Source organism: Onychostruthus taczanowskii, unplaced genomic scaffold (assembly GCF_017590055.1).
Source record: "Onychostruthus taczanowskii isolate IOZ18803 unplaced genomic scaffold, ASM1759005v1 scaffold3, whole genome shotgun sequence".
Taxonomy (NCBI): Eukaryota; Metazoa; Chordata; class Aves; order Passeriformes; family Passeridae; genus Onychostruthus; species Onychostruthus taczanowskii.
In genome coordinates this window covers 19,827,197-19,849,049 of record NW_024500349.1, presented here as the reverse complement: position 1 = coordinate 19,849,049, position 21,853 = coordinate 19,827,197, and the positions used below count along the sequence as shown (strand labels likewise).

General features: G+C 43.2%; 1 protein-coding gene across 4 annotated transcripts in view; it reads right to left on the bottom strand.

Moving 5' to 3' along the window:
• PRKAG2 (protein kinase AMP-activated non-catalytic subunit gamma 2) overlaps window positions 1–21,853 on the bottom strand; it is a 209,972-nt gene that overhangs the window by 56,937 nt on the left and 131,182 nt on the right. For all 4 annotated transcript variants that reach the window (XM_041408424.1, XM_041408426.1, XM_041408428.1 and 1 more), the window contains one exon: window positions 9,525–9,739. In XM_041408424.1, coding sequence (XP_041264358.1) covers window positions 9,525–9,739 — 215 coding nt within the window. The remainder of the gene's footprint in view (window positions 1–9,524; window positions 9,740–21,853) is intronic.

Sequence of the window (21,853 nt, the reverse complement as noted above, 5' to 3'; positions counted from 1 at the left end):
TTTTTATGAATTTATCACTGTAACATTTCTGACTTAGAGCAGTGTAGCCCCATTTTTTTTATAAATGGGAAACTGAGGCACTGAGGGACCAAGTGACTTAGGGCTGCACAAGTGATCTCTGATGGGGCAGATGGTAGCAGCCAGGTCTCTCTGATCAGCTACTGGCACTATTTTTCTCCTCTTCAAACTCTTGCTTTCCTTAATGACTCTTCAACTAAAACATTCATTGAATTCCATTATTTTTTCCCTGAAATATCAACAGCCAAATCCTTGAGGGCATGAGAAAAAAAAAAAAAAAGCATCTATATCTTCAAAGTGTAACCTCTGTACCCATAAAATCTTTGATGATGGAAGCAACTACTTAATGACCAGTTCATATTGTACCATAGCCATGCCCTCATGGCACACTCCAGGAAAGAGAGCTGTGCACTTTCTCTGGCAATGATTTTCTATCAAGAATTGTGTGCCAGCAACGAGAGAAATGATTGTCCCTCTGTAGTCAGCACAGGTGAGGTCACACCTCAGGTGCTGTGTCCAGTTCTGAGCCCCTCACAAGAAGAAAGACATTGAGGGGCTGGAGCATGTCCAGAGAAGGACAACAGAGCTGGAGAAGGGTCTGGGGAGTGAATTCTCTTAGCAGCAGCTGAGGGAGCTGGGGGTGTTTAGCCTGGAGATGACAGGCTCCAGGGGAGACCTTCTCACTCTCTACAGCTCCTGCCAGGAGGGAGCAGCCAGCTGGGGTCAGGCTGTGCTCCTGGGAAACAGCAACAGGACAAGAGACCATAGCCTCAAGGTGCATGAGGGGAGGTTCAGTTTAGACAGCAGGAGGAATTTCTTCATGGTAATGGTTCTTAAACATTGGAATAGAGGCCCAAGGAGGTGGCAGAGTCAGCATCCCTGGAGGTGTTCAAGAACTGACTGGATGTGGCACTCAGTGATCAGTGAAAGATTGGATTCAATGATCTCAGAGGTCTTTTCCAGCCTGAAGGATTCTGTGATTCTGTATTCCTCACAGTGAATACAGCTAAGAGAGCAGCTTTGGCAGTGTCCTGTTCCTGTGTGCAGGATGTCTGTTGGGATTTGCTTTTGTGCAGCTGTTTCTGGCGGGCTCAAGGGAAAGGGGTGGGAAAGGGCTCAGGTGTCTTCTCTCATATCTGCATGAGTAGCTCTTCCCATTTACACAAGGAGCTCCAGCCTGAGGTAGGACACACCGTGAATGTTTCCAAGTAAATACAGTCCTGACACCCAGAGAAATGCCAGACACACAACAGCAGGCAGAGAGCGACCTTCCAGCTGCTGCCCTCCCTGCCACTCCCTCAGCAGCCATTTCCCATTGTCACCAAGAGCTTGGATCTCCTCTCCTCTCCTCTCCTCTCCTCTCCTCTCCTCTCCTCTCCTCTCCTCTCAATTTTTTTGAACCTTTAATATTTTCCTCACCTCTTTTATTATCCTCTGTCCTTCAGCTTCCTTTCTTATATTCAGTACCTGCTGTTGTCATCTTGCAATATTTTAATAGACCATAAAAATTGCACAAAGACCCTGATCCAGCAAAGTAACTTCACACACACACAGAGCTTTAAGTGCTCCAGTACTGTTGACTCCAACAGAGCTGCCACTGTGCTTCAATCCAACCACACATTTAAGTGTTTTCCTGGATCAAGGCCATCACCACACTGACATCAGCCAGAACAAAACAGCACCTGAGATTCAGCAACATAAAAACATAGCAACCCCAACCAAACCCAGGGCTGTAACCTTCAGGTTACCTTTCCTCAGTGCCTTCTGTCATTGCTAACTCTGTTATGGCTACACTCAGAATCTCTTCTGCAAGCATGCACTGGAAGTAGTGTTTAGGAACAACCCTGCTTGAGCCAAGCCTTTCTTACAGATTTAGAATTTGCCTGGCCTGTTTTGCTAGATCAGGCTTTTGGACAATAAGGTCCCCAGGGCAAAAAGCATGTTTATTTTTCTGCTTGAATCATATGTACTCATATACCACAAAATAGCAGTTAGGAACTTTCTGTTCAGAGGTACAAGGAAGAAGATTCTCTACATACCACAGATAACCTGATTTGTGCAGTTGTTAAGTGAAAAAGTATGACAGATCAAAATTTCAAAAGTCCAAGGTATTAACCTTAACACTGGCATTTTTCTGTAACCCTAAATATGCAAAAACACTAAAGTAATCCCTCCCCTCCTGAATTCTGCTCCCTTCCTTTCTTTTGCTAACCTTCTGCCTCCATTACTTTTTCTCTTTTATTCTCTGTTGATTACTTCACTGGTTTACACTTCAGCTTATGAGTTCCATATGGTTGGAGCCTTGTCCTTTGTTAATCATAAAATAAGATTATGTACACCTTAGGCCCTGTACAAATCATTATTGTCTTCCTATAAATGTCTTTCACATGGCCCCACCCTCGGTTCCAGCTGAGAACTGAGCTGCTGTTGTGAACAAGCTCAAAGAATAAATATTTTGCATTCATTTCACCAGCACAATGGAAACATTTTTCCAGGCTGCTGCCAAGATGGTATCTAGTGCTCCTCTGACTCAGCAGCCCATGCAGCTGACTTTCAAATGGCCAAACTTGCTTGATTGTAATCTTAAAAGAAAAAAAAAAAACACCCAACAAACCAAACCACAACAACCAGCTGCATTTTTAAAGAGCTTTATTGCTCTCCTCTTGCACAAGCAGGTAGTGACACTATAAAATGTGAAAGCTGGGAGAAAGGAGTGACCCCTTTTTGGGATGTCCCCTTTTATTTCTTCCAACTTTGCCAGTTTATTTCATCCAGTCAGAGGAAGGGATTGGGGAATGTTGTGAGAAAGTGAGAAAGGAATATGACTGCTTTACACAGAAAATTTCCTCCTGGTATCAACAAGCCTTTTACATTCTTTAAAGCTCTGTTGGCCATTAAAGACTGTATCTAAGAATAAAATATAGACAAAATTGGGTTAAGAGACATGAAGATGGCTAGGAATTCTAAGAGTTCCCTTCCATATAATTTTTTCCTTATTCTTATTTCACTTTCCATCTAGTCCAATCCAGAAGCAGGAAAGGTGCAACCAAAGAGGTTCAAAGCTGTTTATTTCTCCTCCACTCTCATGGGAAAGTGCTCTATAATCCCTACTGCTTTGTGAATAAACAGCCCTGATGATGAATAATTTTAGTGTTCCAAAATTGTTCAGATACAGCTGGGAAGAAACTGTTAGTGACCCTGCATGAAACTGCAGCTTTATATTAAATCACAGAGTAGGCATCTGGCTTCTAATCACTCATGGAGGTTACTCCTACCAGAAGTTCTGATATTCTAAGCAGAATAACAGAATGCTTATTAAATTAACAAGTCTAAAATTCAAGATAAACCATGCCATGAGAAATCAGTTCAATGGGTAAAATGAGGCTGTCCCTCCAGCTCCCTTACAGCATGGTACTTAACCAAAAGATATCTATTTATACAGATACACAAGGCCAGATCCTTAGCTTTAGCCTTTTTATACCATGCATAGTGCAGGATTTAGGGTGATAAAAGTAATTTAGGTTTAAGTTACTAACTCAGTCTTCAGGGTGCTGGGGTCAAGATTTCGGTACCAATAAGTATCTTAAAAAAGCCCCAGAGATGCTCTAGTTTTAATTGCCTTAGCTACTTATAGCCTTATGAGAGCTGTCAAAGCAGCTGGGAATTGATTGGACTCAGCATTCTGGCTATTCATCCTTTCCACCCTGCCTTCCTCTTTTTGATCTAGGACTAGGAGGAACAGGAATTGTAGGACTTCATGTCATTAAAATAAATTCTCCACTGAGTGAACCCATGGATAGTTGATTAAATTATTTCTGTAGCTGCAGAAAAAGCCACAAGTTGACACAGACACACATTTCCTTAGGGCAGAAAAAATTATCTTTATGCAAAAAAACTTCTCTGCAATGTAAGTTTGATTGTACGAATCTGGACACTGCAACCAGGATAAAAATATATGAGGACACCAATGTTTCAGGAGGTTGTGGTTGAACATTTTTTCTTTTAAAACCAGTAAGTAGCTTAAAAAAAAAAACCAACAACAAAATAACCAATATAAATGGGATAGCAAGATGCTTTTTGCATACTCTAAATACTAAAATGGGAGAAAAACACCAAATGGGATACAAAAGATATGACTAATAGGGAGAAAGGAAGTGAGGAAACAGAATATTAATAAAATGGGAGCTGTGATTAAAAAGTAGTGTGATATAGCTGAAGCTTTCTGTGTTTGTGAAGTTCAGGTTCATTTATTCTGTATGTCCCACTAAACCTCACTATGGACTTTCCAATCATAATAAAGAATGCTCCTGTGAACTTATATTTGATTCAGTGGAGGCACCATCATGCTCTGTCAAAGGAGACTGAAATCAAATCAAGTGGGCTCCAACCATTTTCCCAGCAGTATTTTCATAATTGTTGTAGGGTTTATCAAGAGTGATTGCTTCACTAGGTTTGCAACTAATTAGTTATATGCCCACTATTGAGAAATATTTTAAATTTAAACACATTTTCACATGGATAGCAACAGCTCCCATAGGGAAAAATGATTAAACAAGGATAGCTTGTTACAGCTCCTGGGATCTCTTAGGGAACACAATCACCTCCCAGGAGTGCTGCTGTTGAGGCATTTAAAAGGAGCCTGGACACACCAGCACTGCCAGAGCTTTGTCCCTGGTAAATGACAGCCTTTGGGGCTCTAATTTTGGTAATCAGTTTACTGTGGTGTGAATCACAGTAATGTCTTGGCACACTCACACACTGCCTTAAACCACACAAATGCTAAAATAAGGAGTTCTGGTACATTGGAAAACTGGATTCCTTTTTTTTTTCCCCAGCCTGTACCTTTTTTTTTTTTTTTTAAAGACCACCTCAGAATCAAAGAACACTTTTCTGTTCTCCTCACCAGATTTCAATCTCTTTACTCACCCAGCAGATCATGGGGCTCTGATAGGTGGTACAGCTTTTTGGAGAGCCAAACCAAAGGACCTGCTGCACACATCCTGGCTCCCAGGCTCCTTGCCAGCCCAGGGTGTGATGTAACAGCCTCTCTCTCCCTCTGAGCAAGTTAACAGCCCTGTTTGGGAGTTTACTACATTTTGGCTAAGAAACAGCATGAATAGCTTTGCAGGGAAGTGCTACTGTTCAACAAGTGAGTAGATGCAGGAACAATCTGGTGTCTCCCTTTTACCCAGGGCTGGAAGAGAGTCCCAGCTGTACATTACATCTCTCCTCTCCCATGTGCTGGAGCAGCAAGGACTGTGCAAAATGAACACAGACCAGACTCCCTTCTGTGTGCTCTGTCTGCAGTTTTAAGGGGATTCACTCACACAAGCTAAGGTAAGTCTCTGACTACCTCCTGGCTGACTTTTCCTCTTGTTAAGAACATTCTGGGAAATTACTTGGCTTGGAAGTTCTTTGGAGGGCAGTGGCTCACTGCAAGATTGTATGGAAAGGACTATTTGTAGACATGTTCTGCATTTGTCACTTTTGAGCAGAGGAAGCCCCGGCCTTGTTTTCCACCAAAAGAGACCTCTCCAGTCTGGAGCCAGCACCTTGTGGCCTGGGCTCCTCTCATGCTGGGAAAGGAGCATGAGGTAGCACAGAAATGCTTGTGTTTGCAGTGAGCAGTGCTATTTTCACATTGTCGTGCATCAGGGGAGGAAGAAAGGATGAAAGAAAAGGATACAGCCACTGTGACCCCAGAGCAGACAGAGAAATATTCCCAGTGCTCTGGGCTTCCACAAGCCACATAATGCCCCATGTACCACGTTCCACTTCAAAATACAGACAAGGTGGAAACAGGGCAAACAGGTTTGGTACTGAATTTGCAACCTCTCTGCATTTCTATCATGGTTCCTAATGTCACACTAGGAAAGAGTTATCATTTACCACTTACTGCCTGCAGGTTACACCATCCAAACAACACAAGGCCAAAGTACAGAATAGTGAGCTGCATTGTGAGAAACCAAATTGCTCCTTTGCCGTTTAATGCAGCACACAGTAATCTTTAGGCACAGCTTTGATCTCTTATCAGCTGCATCTCTCATTATAACCTTCAGCCACCAGGAACACCTACACATGCAGGGGAGAGGCTGGCAGAGCTGCTGCACTGGTGTGTGACAGCCCCAGCAGCTGCAGGTGCCTGGATCAGAAATGCAGCACCTGGAGTCAACCCTTCCTTCCCAGGCAGCCCAGAGGCTCCTCAGCCCCTGGGATCTGATTCATCCCCTGCAAACGCCTCTCTGTGGCATGCAGACACAGCTGGAGCTGCTGCACTCCCAGCTTAAGCAGCTCAGAAAGGTTTCTAAAGTTAGGTGGGATAAATCCAGACCTTGGTGATTACCACGGACACCCGTTTAGCATGAGGTTAATTGCTCAGCTCTGTGTACTGTGTGGAGATGATGCTTGCTGAAGGAGGGTCTCCCTCTCTCAGGAACTGTCTCCCACTATTTATTCCCCTCCCCAGAAGTAAAGGCTTAAAAGCCACATGAAAATACCCACTGTTGGAAGTGCTACTGAAACATGAAAGGTTTTGGCTACATCTGCTGGGAAATAAGTACTTTTCCCTCCATGTCTTCTCTCTTACTGAACAGATTTAACTATTCTGCACCCAAGTCTCAGAGAGGTCAAAAACAATTTCAGAACAAGCTTCAAATGCCATTAATTATAAAAATAGGCTAAGATTAATTCCAAGCCATGACACTATATATCTTCCTATAGTTATCTGTTCTTCTGGTTTTTTGTTTGTTTTTTTTTTTTTTTTTTAATAATATTTCCAGCTCTGGAAATATTATTTAAACAGTTCCTCTTTCCTACTGTGATATATATAGCAATCATGATTAATTTATAATAGTTCTGGGGTCTCACACATTATCATTACCAGTTAAGCAATGTAATAAGTAAATGAGATTTAAGTTGACAGAAGCCTGTAGATAAGAGTCATTCTCATTTCAGATGTCAACACAGAAGATTGCATATCATTGAACTGATCACCTAACAGCATGGCCATATTTATCATCAAATTTATAGTGTGTTTTTAAAATAACTGAAATTGTTCTGCTAGCAAATAGTGATGTAAGTAAAGAAGAAATTGAGTTTGCCTGTTACAGATTTGTTTATGGTACATGATTGTGAAATGATGTATTTATTAACACAGCTCAGAATAAATGAATTGTTGGAAATACAATACTCAGGTCTAGAATGTTTGTATAGTGCTGTTGTATTTGCAAAGGAATGTTGGGTCAATAATTTGCAGGGATCAAAATACATGACAGTGCTGAGGGAACACTCATCAGCTTCAGATTCACGTCCTTCTGCAGGAACTCAGCCTTTCTCTCTAACAGTTTCTCCTAGAAGAGAATGGCAAATATAATCTCTCTTTTCAGTCTCTGTTGAAAATTAAACATCCAGAGCTTTGCTCCTCACTGCTCTGTGGCTGCTGACATTTATTGCCAAGTAAACCAAACCCCTAATGATTCACTGGCAGCCCTGCACACTCACTGCTCTCAGACATAAATGAGTACAGAGGGTACCAGACAATCAGGTGCTACACATCCCACATATTTCTGTATCTTCTGAGCAGGAGAGAACTGAGTCCAGCATTCTGAGTTACTCCCCAGACTCTCTCTTGTACATATATACAGCCACAACTGTTCATAAAAACCTGCTGAGAATTCTGTTTCTTTATTCTGGCATCTTCTGCTCAACTGCATGTTGTCTAAATCAGCAAATAATCAAAAACAAAACAAACTTTTCAGTCTTTCAGTCAGTGGAATGTGCCAAGATTATGCTGTTTCTTCACTTCTATTCTAACAGGTACAAAAGACTCTTCTGTAGCTGCATGGCACAGATGAACACATTCATATGCAAATAATATGACTGATTGAGTAAAACCTACCCAAAATATTTTTTTATCCTACAAACCTTTGGGTTTAATAATTTCTGCATCTCAAGAATATACTGACATGGCAAGGCAGTGAGCTGGCTGCAGAAAAGTTACTGCTGGAGTTCCCTAACTATAAATGTAGAACTTATTTCATTTAATACTTTAATTATTTACTTTTGCATAGCAGAAAAACAGAAAGTCTGTAATTTGTAGGGAGAGTTTGCCTTGCTTGATCTGAAAAAACAAAGGTTGGCTACTGGTACAACAGGATGTAGCAAACAATGAATGAAAAAGGCCATTCATTATAACAGCAAATAGTGTTAACCCATGAAAAAATTTTGTTGAAAATCAGAGACTTCCTAAACTTTACAGAAGAGGCCCCCAAAATAAGTCAGGTGTTTTATGGGATATGTGTGAATGATTTGAAAGCAGCAGATGAACTCTGATCCAGGACCCAAATGCTTTCAGCATCACAACAGCTGCTGCTGCTGGAGGTACCTCACACCAAAGCAAAAAGGCTTTGGGGTTGCTGTGTTACTGTGCTCAGATCCTGGAACAACTTTCCCATGGGTGAGTGGGAGGAAACTTCCTGATTTTAAATAAATTACCGAGAGCTGGAATGAAACAGAACTCATAGCTGTTCAACAGAGCAACTGACCTCATGAACCTGTATGCCCTTTACAGTTCTGGATTTCTAGACACAAAAAATGTTGAAGATTTTATATTTTGGAGGGAAAAAAGGGAAGAAAAGCTGGGCAAGGCAGATGCAGGGTGGTTTACTCTGGTGACAGATCACGGTCTGCTGGTTCCATGAGTCAGAGGAATGGAAAGATACAGGTAATGCAAAGGAATTAACACAAAAGGAAAAGGGGGAAAAAGGCAGAGGAGAAAGAAAAGGAGAGTGATAACCCTGAGGCTCAGGCTGGCCAAGGGAGAGGGGAGAGGCACAGAGCTGTGCAGTACTGGAGAATATCAGAGGCTGGAATTCATGTGCTCCCAGGAGCTGCTGAGTTCATGCACTACCAGGAACTGAAGAAACCACTCTTATGAAGACACCTTTGCTATGTGGGGGCTGGATAAATGTCCTGGTAGTGCTGCCCTTCTTTTTCTGCTCTCTGGGCTGAGGCAGGAGGTGTGATAGCAACGTGTGCTATTAGTCACCAGCTGTCCCAGTCATCTCAGACTCCAGAGGCAGCAGGAACTCAGAGCCCCTGCAGCTCAGACTGTGAATTTCTTTTTTTATATGCTCTCTTTGGCTGCTAACTCTCTCATCAGCTCTTCTTAAGGGAGATAAAAGAAAATCCTAAATAAAATTTTATCCACCTCTAGGGTAGCATCTCAGCAGCGTATCCTGGGATCTGAAGCCATTGCAAAACTCACTTTGAAGGCAGTGCAAAGATTAGTTACCATTTGGATAAATCAGAAGGGAGCCACCACGTCTGGATTCCCAGTTCCCTCTCAGCCAAAGTCTGAAGAAAACTGAGGCAAAAAGCTTTGTTCTCATTCTGTCCCATATGGACACCCACTAATGGACTGCAGCCCATCAGCTGCAACACAAGACACAGTCCACACACAGCCCTGCACATTTCCCAGTGGAAAACTGGACACGAGCTTTACTTACAGGTTTTGAGGTAGCACAGGGAGCTGGTGTCATGATGGGAGGCTTGGCTGCACTTTGTGATGGAGGCAGAGAAAATCTCTGCCCCGTGTCCGGAGGTGAGGAACAGTGAATCCTTGTTTCTGGTCTCTCAGGCTCGTGCTTATAGGACTCAAGAGGAAACGTGGGCTGCTTGGTCACTTGTGTTGGGGTAGATGGAGAAGAGGAGAGGCCAGAGGCTGTGAACAACAAAAATGCCCAAAGATCAGTTCAGGTGAAAAGCAGATGGAGATCTCAGCTTTACAGAAATCCTGTATTTTGCATCACATTTCCCCAAACTAAAAGTAGGGCTCTCACCTCTTTGTTTATGAAAGGGAATCTGTGCCTTGCCATTACAACTCTTTTAGGAAGGTTGAACTGTCTGGTCCACTACAGGGAGGCCCAGTGGCAGGATGGGAGTGCTGGAGGTTTGTCTTGTATTACCCTCCTCTCTGATTGCTTATTTCTAAAATGACACTCAGCACGGGTATTACTTTATTGTTGTCATTTTAATACTCCTATGAGTCTCAGGATTACCTTTATCTCATGGCACATGGCTCAAATCCTTTAATGGTTGCTTTTCCTTCTTTTTTATTATTTTAAGTATCTCAGCCAGCAGTAAAAATACAATTAGGAGCAGAGACAAAAAAGAAACAGAGCATATTTCTCCTGAGCCTCAGTTTGCTTTCTGTAAAGCTCTTGTACAGCCTTTGTACAAACTAAAATTGTTTTCAGCTGCCTTTCAGAAGAAAGATTGATCATATCTTTTGCCAAAAATCAGTGTCAGCAGCAGATAATTGCTCTTGTGAGCACCCTGTTTTTATTTGACACGTGTGTGTACCCCAGCTGTATTTTTGGTTACATTCCTAGGGCAGCTCTGAATTGTGAACAAACAGATTTAAACTGTGTTTATTACCCATTTAAGAACCAGCAGACATCCACCACCAATCAGAAAATTCAGGTTCCAAATCTGTGTTTCTGATTCCATGTACATCAGCAAACCAAGGGTGGTTCTCTGGTGCCAGCATAAATCAGAACAGAGTCAGATGCATAAAAACCATGAGCTGAACTGGGATGTGTATTTTTAAATGGGCTGTGAGACCTCTGAGTTTGGCTCTTTTCTTATGCTTCCATAGATTTGTGTAGATGATCAGTCAGTCCAAAGGGGACTCAAGCCCATCAAAAGAGAGGAGATCAATGAGCATAAAAGCCCAGGCCACTCAAAGGAGTGTTTGGGAACACAATGTTGCATTTTCATGGTAAGTCTGGATCCTTGGTGGGAGCTCTCAGGGCTCCACCAGAGATTATTGCTCCAGAGGTTTTTTCCTAAATTCCTAGACTTGGAACACTGGACATCCAACAACTCAGGGAGGGATCTATTACTTGAAGAAACTATTACTCATGACATATCTGGGGAAGAGTTGGCATATTCTGTGTTTAAAGGAATTAACATGCAATATGGGTAACTGTTCTTTACCTATTATTCTTCTTTGAAAACAACTTTTCTTGATGGCTTTTACATAATAAGAGACTTAACTCTATAATAATAGAGTCACTCAGCATGAAACCTGCAAAATAATTAGGCTCTGATATGTTTTATTAATAGTGGGTTTAGTGGTACAGAGTACTGTATTCATTTCTTTCAAAGAAAATCTTAATTCTCACTGATAAACTTCAGCTTTGCTGGAATAGAAAAGGACCCCCTACTCAGACCCTATCTCTGGTCCTTTTCCAAGCTTGCAGCTGGACTTCCATTTAATTTGATTTTTAAGGAGCCCTTCAGCTCTGCCAGTCAAGCAGCAATACCTCAGGCCCAGAGGGGACTGGGGCTGGAGGCAGGTACAGATGTTGGCAGATGTGACATGCCACGAAGTGAGGCAAGATCAACCACCCTGACATTCTGAGTGTCCTCAAGCCCTGCTCATTTCAGGGGCCTGGAGAGTGTGTTCCACTTCCTTAAGGACTGAAAGGACACCTAACTCGCCTGCTCAGTTTTTGCTTGCAGACAAATTTAAATAAGCAGTTCTGGGGAAGATGCTCCTCTGTGTTTTTATTGAACAAATGTTCCCTGAGTGCTCAGACTGGGAGCTGAGATAGCTGCAATCGATGCAAATGGAAAACCACTAAAAGGGAGAAAAACACCATTAGGTCTTAAAGTCTTGCTGCTGGGATGTGTTCATTGTGTGCTAATGTATTCTGCAAGTCCAGAAGAACCATTTCCAGTTCCGAGAGGCTCTGCCAGAAGAGTTTAGCAGACATACAGAAACCACACACTCCGAGCAAGGCTGGCCTGCCAAGAGCAGAGGACATCTGTAGGACACAGGGACACGTGGATCAAAGGGGACCATGGAAGTAACACCTCTTAACATGCTGTGAAAACTACTGTCACCTCATCACTGACATGTAACAGCTCAGGCAGGACAGACAGCGTGGTTTCCATCTTATAAGAACCTTCACTGGTGGTGCATCTCCTTTTGGATGCCAGCCTTGGATACTTGGCATGAGTTTTTATGGATGAGGAGCATCTGTGACTCCAGCACACTGAGCCTTAGAACTGTTTGTTTCAACCAGGCACTTCAAACATAAAGTACTCGCTGTGAGGCACACCCTAATACATCTGAGATTCAATTTGTCTGTGACTCAGTTTCTGCACAGAGTTGGAGGGAAAAATATAATTATTTTGCAGGGTACTTGATAAAATTAATGCAATTAAGATTTTCAATCTTTTATTAGCCTACTTCAGAGTATTATTGGGGTATCTATGTTATTTACATTTGTACAATACTGAGAATGAAGTCATAATCACATAGGAGATGTTAAATTTTTTATGAAGTTGCAACAAAATACTTTTGACTGCTGTGATACAGCCTAACACCCTAAACCTAAGTCCTTTATAAAAGCCTTCCACATCAAAGAATGAAAATCTGTAATAGATCTCCAGAGCAAATCAGTTCAGGAGTAACAGGACTTTGTATTGACTTTAGTCCTATTGGCCTGACAACTAAACAGCAGCATGGGTGTAAATATATTGTTATCTGTACATGCAGTGGGTGCCCTGCTCCTGCAGCAAAAGGAATCCAGTGAAGAGACAACATACAACTCTACCCCATGGCTGAAACCAGTTTATTTGGGAGAATGTGCTTAAAACAATTAAACAGGGAAAACCAGACAACAATTCAGGATTCTTCTATAATGAAGCTGGAGCAATTCAGTATGTATGTAGGATCTGGGGGAAGAAACAAACTTTGACATTTGCTACAAACCCTACTAGTTCTGGTAACAAATGAACAAAATGTGGTGTTTTCATGTTATGGAAATAAATAGCTGTCCCTTTTTTATAGCACAAAACAATTTTAGAAAAAAAAATTAAAAGGAGAGAAAAGGGTCTAGCAGATTGTTGCTGTGTCTCTGGCTAACAAAAGGGCTTGTCCTTTGGGGTGGGAACTGGATGATCTTTAAGGTCTCTTCTAACACAAAACATCTGATGATTCAATGATTCTTTATTTCCTTTTGATTAACTCTATCCAGTCCTGAAACAACCTGAGAGTTTTGCTGTGCTCTGATTCATTCTCACATTACCTTTCTCAGGACAAAACAAGAGCAAACAAAGAGGGTAACTTTTTGGTCTCCAAATTGATGAATCATAAGTACTAACATTTGCATAACTGATTATGCATATGAATAAGAATATTCATGAGATTCACAGGAATATGTGGTTCAAAACAACTTTCATATTACAACTTTCATATTACAACTTCACATGGAACGTGTATGTGAGATCCTAGCAGAACTAGCTAGCAGACTTGGAGCAGAATGGGGCTGTCTCCAGCTGCTTTCCCCCTGTGACAGGGATGGCCCAGCACTCAGTTCTGTGCCCCTACTTGAGCAGCTTCAGCTGGGATCGAGCCACACATCATGGAAAAGCCCCAAGGAAGTGCTGCTGGAATGGCAGTGCCCACACCTTTGGCTCAAGTCACACCCAGTGCTGGCTGGTATCGAGCTGGGCACAGACATACAAAATCAGTGTTGCTCCTTTCAATTTTTCTCTAGGTATTTCAAACCATTTCTCTTAAATATAGCCCTTATTCTGCACAGCATTTAGTTTTTCACCCACGTACTTGGGTACTCTGATCCAAACCAGCCCTCCAGTGCTGCATAACAGGAAAGGATGAAGTGCTGTGTTGTCATCCGTGTACTCCCAAGGGAAGAAGGGTGGATGCCCTCCTACATTTCCTACATTCCCAGGGTGACACCCACAATGAGTTCTGTCACCTACATTTCATGCCTGACCTGGCAGGATGCATCTGGTGGTTTCTGGGAGGCAGGATGCTCACAGCCCAGTGATTCCTGCCAAAGCCTCCCTTTTCATCAACCCTTCTCCAGAAAGAAAAACAGCTGCTGCCCCCATGAACCTTTGGAGCCACCTGCCCCCATAGGATGCTGGAAGGGATTTCAGGGATGTGCTAACACTCCTCTGCAGAGATTTGGCTTCAGGGGACAGTAACAGACTCCTCATTGAGGTCCCTAAGGATGGAGCCAGCAGCCTGCTCTCAAACTTTTAAATTTGTATATTTAAGTTGCTGAAACTGGAGAGAGTTACTGGCCATGAAAATGAAATCACTCTTTGCACTTTCCCTAGGAAACACTTCAGTATTCTCTCATCCTGTACCTGATCAAACAAATAACAACACTGCTAATACTTAAAGTTGTTGCTAATACAGTTTTCTGAGTTTATTTATAGGGACGTATTCATTTACCATTTCGAGTGAAACTTCTCAGAAAAAAAACCAAACTAACAAACAAAAAGACCCACAAAAAACCCACAAAAACCCCCTACCAAACACAAAACAAAACATCCCAACCAACCAAAAAAAAAAAAAAAAACCCCAAAAAAAAAACCCCAACAAAATCCCCCCAAAACAAAACCCAAAAGGAATTTCCATTTGCAGTGTCTCCGTGTGACACTTTTTGTCTTGACTCTTTCCCAGGGCAGCACTGTCCTTTCATTTGCATTCTCAGCTGGCAGTGAAACAGAGAAGGCACAGGCTGTGGCTGCTGAATTTTAAGTACCCTGCAGCACAAGTGAATCTGAGCTGAGCTGCTGGTTCATTAAGCTGATTCACTCTTCAGACACAATACTATGTTAATTCTGACACATAAGCAAATCAATGCAAATGATGTGAAATGAGGTTTAATGCCACTTAATGGCAGTAAAGCTCTGAAGCCATCAGCAGGTAAATGGCTACTGCCTGTTTCCATCCAAACAGTACTGATGATATTGGCACTAAATGTTGTAAAATACCCATTAGTTTAAAAAAATAATAAATGAAGCCTGAAGAGTAAATCTGAAGAGTTATTGTACCAAAAAATAGCATGGATACTGCCCAGGAAATTTTCTGCTTTATCTAATATTGCCACTTACACACCAGTTCAGGTGCCTCCCACCATGTAAGAATTACAGGTCCTATTCTCAAACCCTATAGCCTTTATCTGTGATTGACACTGCATCACCCATATAATGGTCAGGCCTTCCAGCCCTTCCAAGCTCCCTGCTGCCAGCTGAGCAGCATCTACCCCAGCTGCATTAGCAAATGTATTTGTTTCAATCTTACTGAAACAGCTCCATAGATTTCCATGTAGCAGGTACACCACTCAATGGGAAGCTCACTTGTTTCCAAAAACACATTTCTGATGCTTTCATGAATCAGAGGAAGAGAAAAATACATCTCTTAAGTAATTAAAATACCATGTGCTGTCTGAAAATTTCACAGGAAAATGTATCATTTTGTAACTTAAAAAAAATTCTAAAAAATCAAATTTATTTATAGTAGTTTGAACATAGTCAAGGAAACCATTTCTTAAGTGGTCTCAGCCGTAGCAACACCTGACCAACCCTGAAAGCTCCAGCTTTTGCTTCAGATGCTATTTCACTTTGTAAAACCAAAGACAAAACCCCACTGGTATCCAGATTTCAGCCTGCTCTACTCCACTTGTGATCTATTTATGTGCCAAAACCACACTTGTGTCTGTGGAATCTGCAAAGTAACACCTTTTCCTCATAAAACTGAGAAAAGCAGGAGCTGAAGAGTTTAATTAGCAAAGTTTTGAGAATTGTTCTTCTTTCTGAAGATCTCAAGGCCCCTTTATGAGGAAAGGCTGATCAGGAGAAACTCTTAGCTGTATCCTTTGAAAAAGATGATGCTGTATCCTCAAAGGAGTTTACTGAAGATCTCTCCTGCAATGATCATTAGGCAGAGGATCTTCCACCTTGCCCAGAACCACACCTTGGTTATCTTATATTTGTTAAATGTACTTGTCAAATCTGGAGAGACTTGACACATTATGTTAGCTCACACAGCAATAAACACATGAGCTCCAAGATCAGAAATCCTGGTGGGAGCATCCCTCCCAATGGGCTTTTTCTAGTTCTCATTGGCAGCAAGGTTCCAGCCTGGCTTCTAACTACTAATTTTCTGCCAGTGCTTTTCCTTTGTCTTGCAAATACTGGAGGAAAGACCACGGCCAAATAATTCAGAGCAAAGAAAAGGGGATCACTCACAAGCTTGATGACAAAGAATGGCTTTTTTTGAGACGGCCAAATGCACATTCCATTGCTGTTCGACAGCCTGACAGGTGATGAATGAAGAGGTCCTGGTAATGGTTGAGGTAGTCACTGAATAAGTGCCTGGGCTGGCACGAATAATTAACTGGGCATGGTAATTACACTGAGAGACTCAGCACCAAGACTTCGTCAGACACCAGATGGCTGCGGCCAAGACAGAGTCAGAAACAGAGAACGTGTGCCTTGCCAGCACAAGTGCCAGTGAGAGGAGAAAAGTACTGACAGAGATCCTCAGCAGGTAACAGCCTGATGGGGGAACATCCTGTAGAACCAGGATGTGGAAACCTCCCTCGTCGATCCTCCTGATGGGGAGACCCCTAAAAAGTTCTGTGCTGGGAATGAGAGATGGGTGGGACTTCTGGTTTTTTTGTTCTTCTTCGGTTATTGTTTATTTTTCTCTTGTCAGAAGTTCAGCACACTGTCTTCATCTAGTTTTTCACCCTGTGATAAACTACACTACTATCTATTTCACACACTCGTAGATTCCAATTCATCCCTAAGTCTTGGAAGCTTTCTCCATAGACGAAGGTTAAAAGCAGTGTTCCCCTGGGGATCAGGACTTCTCAGGACAGGAAGAGAAATATTCCCTGTGCCCTGGGTTCCAACACCAGGAGAAGGAGGTTTGAGCAGGAATCTCCACGAGAAGCACATACATGAGCAAAGAATGCTTCACCCTCCTGTACATCCATCACCCACGGAGCACGGGGTCAAGAAGTTTGCAGACATCAGCTGTCAAAAATAGGTTAGAAACTGTTGTAAAATAGTTGATAATTGTTAAGCATGTACTTCAAAAAAGTTTGGTAATTGTATTGTAAAAGGGGTTAAAAGGGTAGTTATAAGAAATAAGAAATATGGTGCTCCACGTACTGTATTACCCCTAAGTAAAGTGCATCCCCTTCCGCAGGCAAAACGAGCCAGCCCTGACAGAACTGTAATGGGCCAATCAAGGGCTTTAAACCTTCGTGCAAACGAAGGATCCCAACAGAAACCAATCCAAAGGAACAAGAAACAGTGTAAAAAGGGAGCATCCGACCTAGTGAACCTGTGCTGCTCCACCTGGAACATCGGGACATCACTGCTCAAGGAAGGAAGAAGATCCAGCGCCGGCAGCATCCTCGACAGGAATGCTCCTGCTCGACCTGCGGGCCCCCTTGCTTTAGGTCTTATAATAAATGCTGAAATCACTTTAGAACTGGGAGCGTGTTCCCATTTTTAACATCAGCTTTTCACTTTGGCTGGGCAACTCTCCTGGAGGTGCTGAGGAGGGCCACCTCCCGAAGGGCTCCTGCCGCGCACAGGGCCGGGACTGCGGTAATGGGATGTGACATCCCGCGGCCGCTGCCTGGGGACCACCGCTGGGCTGGAACAAAAGCCAACTGTGCAGCGCTGCGATACCCATCTGAAAAGTCACTAAAATGAATCGCTCCTCTCCGTTCCAACCACGCTGCGGAGACACACGGCATCTGTGCAGACCCCGCGCTTCTGATCCCAACCAGAGCGGCGATGAGTGATGAGCGAAAGCCAGCCCAGGAGAAGGAGCCACGTGCCGCAGCTGGCCCTTATCGATGTGCTGGGAGCTGCTGAAAGCAAAGCTCCAATGCCTTCCCAGGCACAGCCAGGAGAGAGAGGCAGGCACAGCTCCCAGCACATGGCAGGGGCTCCCATGGCCCTGGTGCCGCACTGGTTACAGCCGGCTGCTGGGAGGAACAATGCCTACAGCGGGACGCCTTTATTTACTTAATACACCACCTGGCATTTAAACTTTCACTGGGTACTTTGTGTTCAGAGCCCTTAATGAAATAACTTTTGTTTTCTGTTCTAGCAAAGAGGCTGGCTGCTCAGGCGGGCATTTAACAGCCTTTTCCACATTAACCTCTATTGTCCCATCCAGGCTTTCTTCTGTTTTGAGCCAAGCTGAGCTAAATGCTCCCTTGCCATTACTGTCTTTGGAGACACTTTGCTGGCCAGCACTCTCTGCCCCTCCATCACCCTGCCCAAGATTAAAATCAAATTAAGCTCTGTCCTCTTGCTGTGACTCTCCACACTCTTACCAATAAAGTACTCTTATGATACCCAGCCATGAAATGAGGCTGCTAGAACTGCTTTCTGCATCTCTCCCTGGCTTTGCACAGCAGAGTTCCCAAAGCACAACCATCATCATCACTGCTCCTGTTCTGCTTCTTCTTTGCTGCGTGCAAAGTTCTTCATGGACAGACCCTGGAAACAGAACCCTGCCCTGAAGGGTTTGCATTTTCACAGGCAAAGGAAAAGAGGAGGAAATTTAGGGGGAAAAGGTGGGAGGAGGAATGCTGCATGCACGGCATATAAAGACAGGTTTGGAAGCAATTACTTGCTCTGATGCTTAATTTCACATTTAGGGATTTCATCTTTAATCACTGCAATAAATGTCAGCTTTCTGAAGCAGATGCTTGAGGGGTTGCAGAATGAGGTAGGCTGTTGCTTCACCTATGATTTATGATATGTTCATCCAGTGCAAATTTTAAAAAAATGAGGTAATTAAGGCAAAGATTTGCTAGCAATAAAACTGCACCTTAATCACGTACCTTATTTCTGTAACACACTAAAGCAGAGGAACACCCCATGGAATTAAAAAAAAGCTCCAAATATTTTACAAATATGTCATTAGAGGTGCAAGTTGACGAACAGAGCAGTCTCCAAATATTTTACAAATATGTCATTAGAGGTGCAAGTTGACGAAAAGAACAGTCTAAATCAGAGCCTGCAGAACCCCACTGGAATCCCTGTGGGGATTTCATCTGCACAGTACATCCACTCACTGTGTAACAGCGAGAGACAGAATATTAATGCACATAAAGACCAGTAGGGCATCTATTTGCAGGGTAGGCATGACAGCTCCAGGGCTGGTGCCAGGGGAATGTGCACTGTACTGTGCATGCAGCTAAAGGCTGTGATCACACTGTGATGCTTCCCAAGGTTGGGAATAGCAGGATATAAGGCTATCAGGGCAGAGACTTCAGGACTCAGGCCCCGGGACCTGTTCTCTGTTTAATTCATTGGTTTATGTTAGCCTCAGGTTCCTACTCTTGCAATGAATAGGATAGCTCCAGAGGTGCCAGTAATAGCACCAGAGGTACAGCTGGAATGCCAGTCTCACAGCACAGTTTAATTCTGTTTATTTTCTGCAATGTTTACAAGGGCACTGAGCTGCGAGTAATTAAATATTTGCAAAGTACTCCAAATCCTCAGGAAAGCTGTAGCTAAAGAAAGAAGACATAATTTGACATTTCTTTGTCTCTGATACTAATTTTTTAAAACCTTCTTTTCTTCTTTTATTAAAAGGAAAGAAAAATCTCTCCTTCTAGCTCTTTTCAAAATTCAGCAAGAGTCCAAGCACTGCTTCAGCCGGTGGCATTTGCCTCTTCCCACTGTGTCTGAGTCAGACCTGTGCCTCATCATAATTCCTCTCTTGCTAACCTGGGAATTAATCTTTTTGTGCACATATGGCATGGCAGAGGCAACTCAGTGCTCTCTAGCACACCTACCAAAGACTTCTGAAGAAATAACTAATGACTTCATGGCTCTTGTTTGATTGAAAATAAATTGCTGTGGGACTGCTCCTGCTCCTTAAGCCACTTGCTAGTATAATTTCCATTGCCTTAGTTGGTACTGGATGGTGCTTTTAGCAGAACATTAAATGCAGTAAATGGCTGCTTTCTCTAGACACCAGCTGGCACAGAATTCCCCTCCCCTTCTCTTGAAATGATCCAAGCAGCACCAGCTTTCTTCTGCCTTTCACTATCAGATCTCAAGGTGATGTGGATGACAAAGAACCTCAGGCCTCCCTCCTTCTGGTTAGCTCGAAACCAAACTGGTTTCCAGTGCAGAGCAAACACTCCTCTTGGCACAGGTAGGCAGCAGTGGGAAAGGGGCCAGGATAAAGCAGAATCACTTTGTACAGTGACATTGCTGGTTTTTAGCCCTGGTAGTGTACAGGAAACCATAGCCCAAGTTCTCCTGTGGGACAGAGTTGTCCATCCAGGATCTGGTTGAGGGCACAAGGGAGGGAAAAGGAGAGAAGACAGATGCATAGCCATTCACCAAACCCACAAATGTATCAAAGCTCTGGACTGGGATGTACTTATCAACCACTGGCAAGTCCATGCTGCTCATACATGAGGAATCAGTTACCATCTTATTTTCTTTTCCCAGTACAGAAACTGGGTAAGATTAAAATCAAATTAAGTCCGGTCCTCTTGCTGTGACTCTCCACACTTACTCCAATAAAGTACTGTTAGGATACCCAGCCATGAAATGAGGCTGAGGAGCAGCAATATCACATCTGTACATTTAAACTTCAGGATGGAGCCAGCAAATACTCCAAGAAGCTGTCCAAGGGTTACCAGAAGATATGTCTGCAGGGTTTTAGATGGTGGTGTTGCCACAGCTGTGAAATCAAACAGGCTTAGCAAGCGTTTGCTACCTGCCCAAGAGACCCCTGAACACTTGGGCCCATCCTGTTTAAGGAGTTCAGTCAGAAATGAATCCCTACTTTGTTAACATAAGCCTAAAGGGAATTTCAAACTCATACCTGGATAAATATCAGTCACATGGAATGAAGAAAAACTCAGCTTGGGCTGTTCAATGATCCTATCAAGTTAAACTCCATCATCTTATTCTTCTTACTTGCCCATGAATAAAATAAAACTCATGGGAGGGGACAACATTTCAGTGATGTCCATTGCATTGGATCAACCAACACCTGGTGTGATTTCATATCTCTGTTGCCAAGTGTTTCTGTTGTCTGCAACATTTCTGATATTTCTGCACGAGCTACAGGGCACAGGGTTGGCCTGTGCCTTCCCAGCCATGTAGGAAGGCACACTTTCTTCCCTCCTGATCTGCCTCCTTTTTCTTCAGACCAACCATCTCCCCTCCCCTCCATGTTTCCTGCTAAAATGTCATATCTGACTCTCCATTTCAGGACCAGTACAGACTGATGCTACAAGAATGCATTAGAGGAATTCCTCACACGTTTAATTTTTTCTTGCAATTTCATCTTCAACATACAGGCTGATTTAGACCTATCTCCTCCACTTGCCAAGACAACAGAGTGCCTGCAAGACCAGCCCCCAAAAGCATGCACAGGGCGGCTTTCTTTGCTTGGCTGCCCAACAGGAGCTGATTCCTCCTCTCAACACCCAGCCCTGTGGTGCTGGAAACCTCTGGCAGGAAAGAACCTGAGAGCCCTTTGGCAGAGTAAGTTTTTCCAAGGGCTAGTCAGGCAGTTTGCATCTCCAGGAAATCCTTCCCCTCCCCTGTCATCCAACCCCAGCTTCACCCCACAGCCCATCCCAGGTCACTACTACAGCGTTCCTCCAGCACATGATAAAGTCACTTTCCTGGCTTCTTCCACTCCCCAGAGCTGTCATCCTGCTATAAAGCAAATGAGAACATAGGAGCCAAAAGGACTCGGCATGTTGAGAATGAATACCTCAAGAGCAGAGCAGGCTTGGAGCACAGGACACCTCCATGCCAGAGATTCCCCTGGCTCAGTGGGAAATGTGATTTATTTCAGCAGATCCACCCCTGCCCTTTCATCCTGCTCCTCTCCATCACTCCAGTTCTCATCTTTTGCAGGGGTCTCCAGAGACTTTGATCCCATTCCTGCAGATCAGCATCAGCTGTGGACAGGCAGTTCACACTGACACAC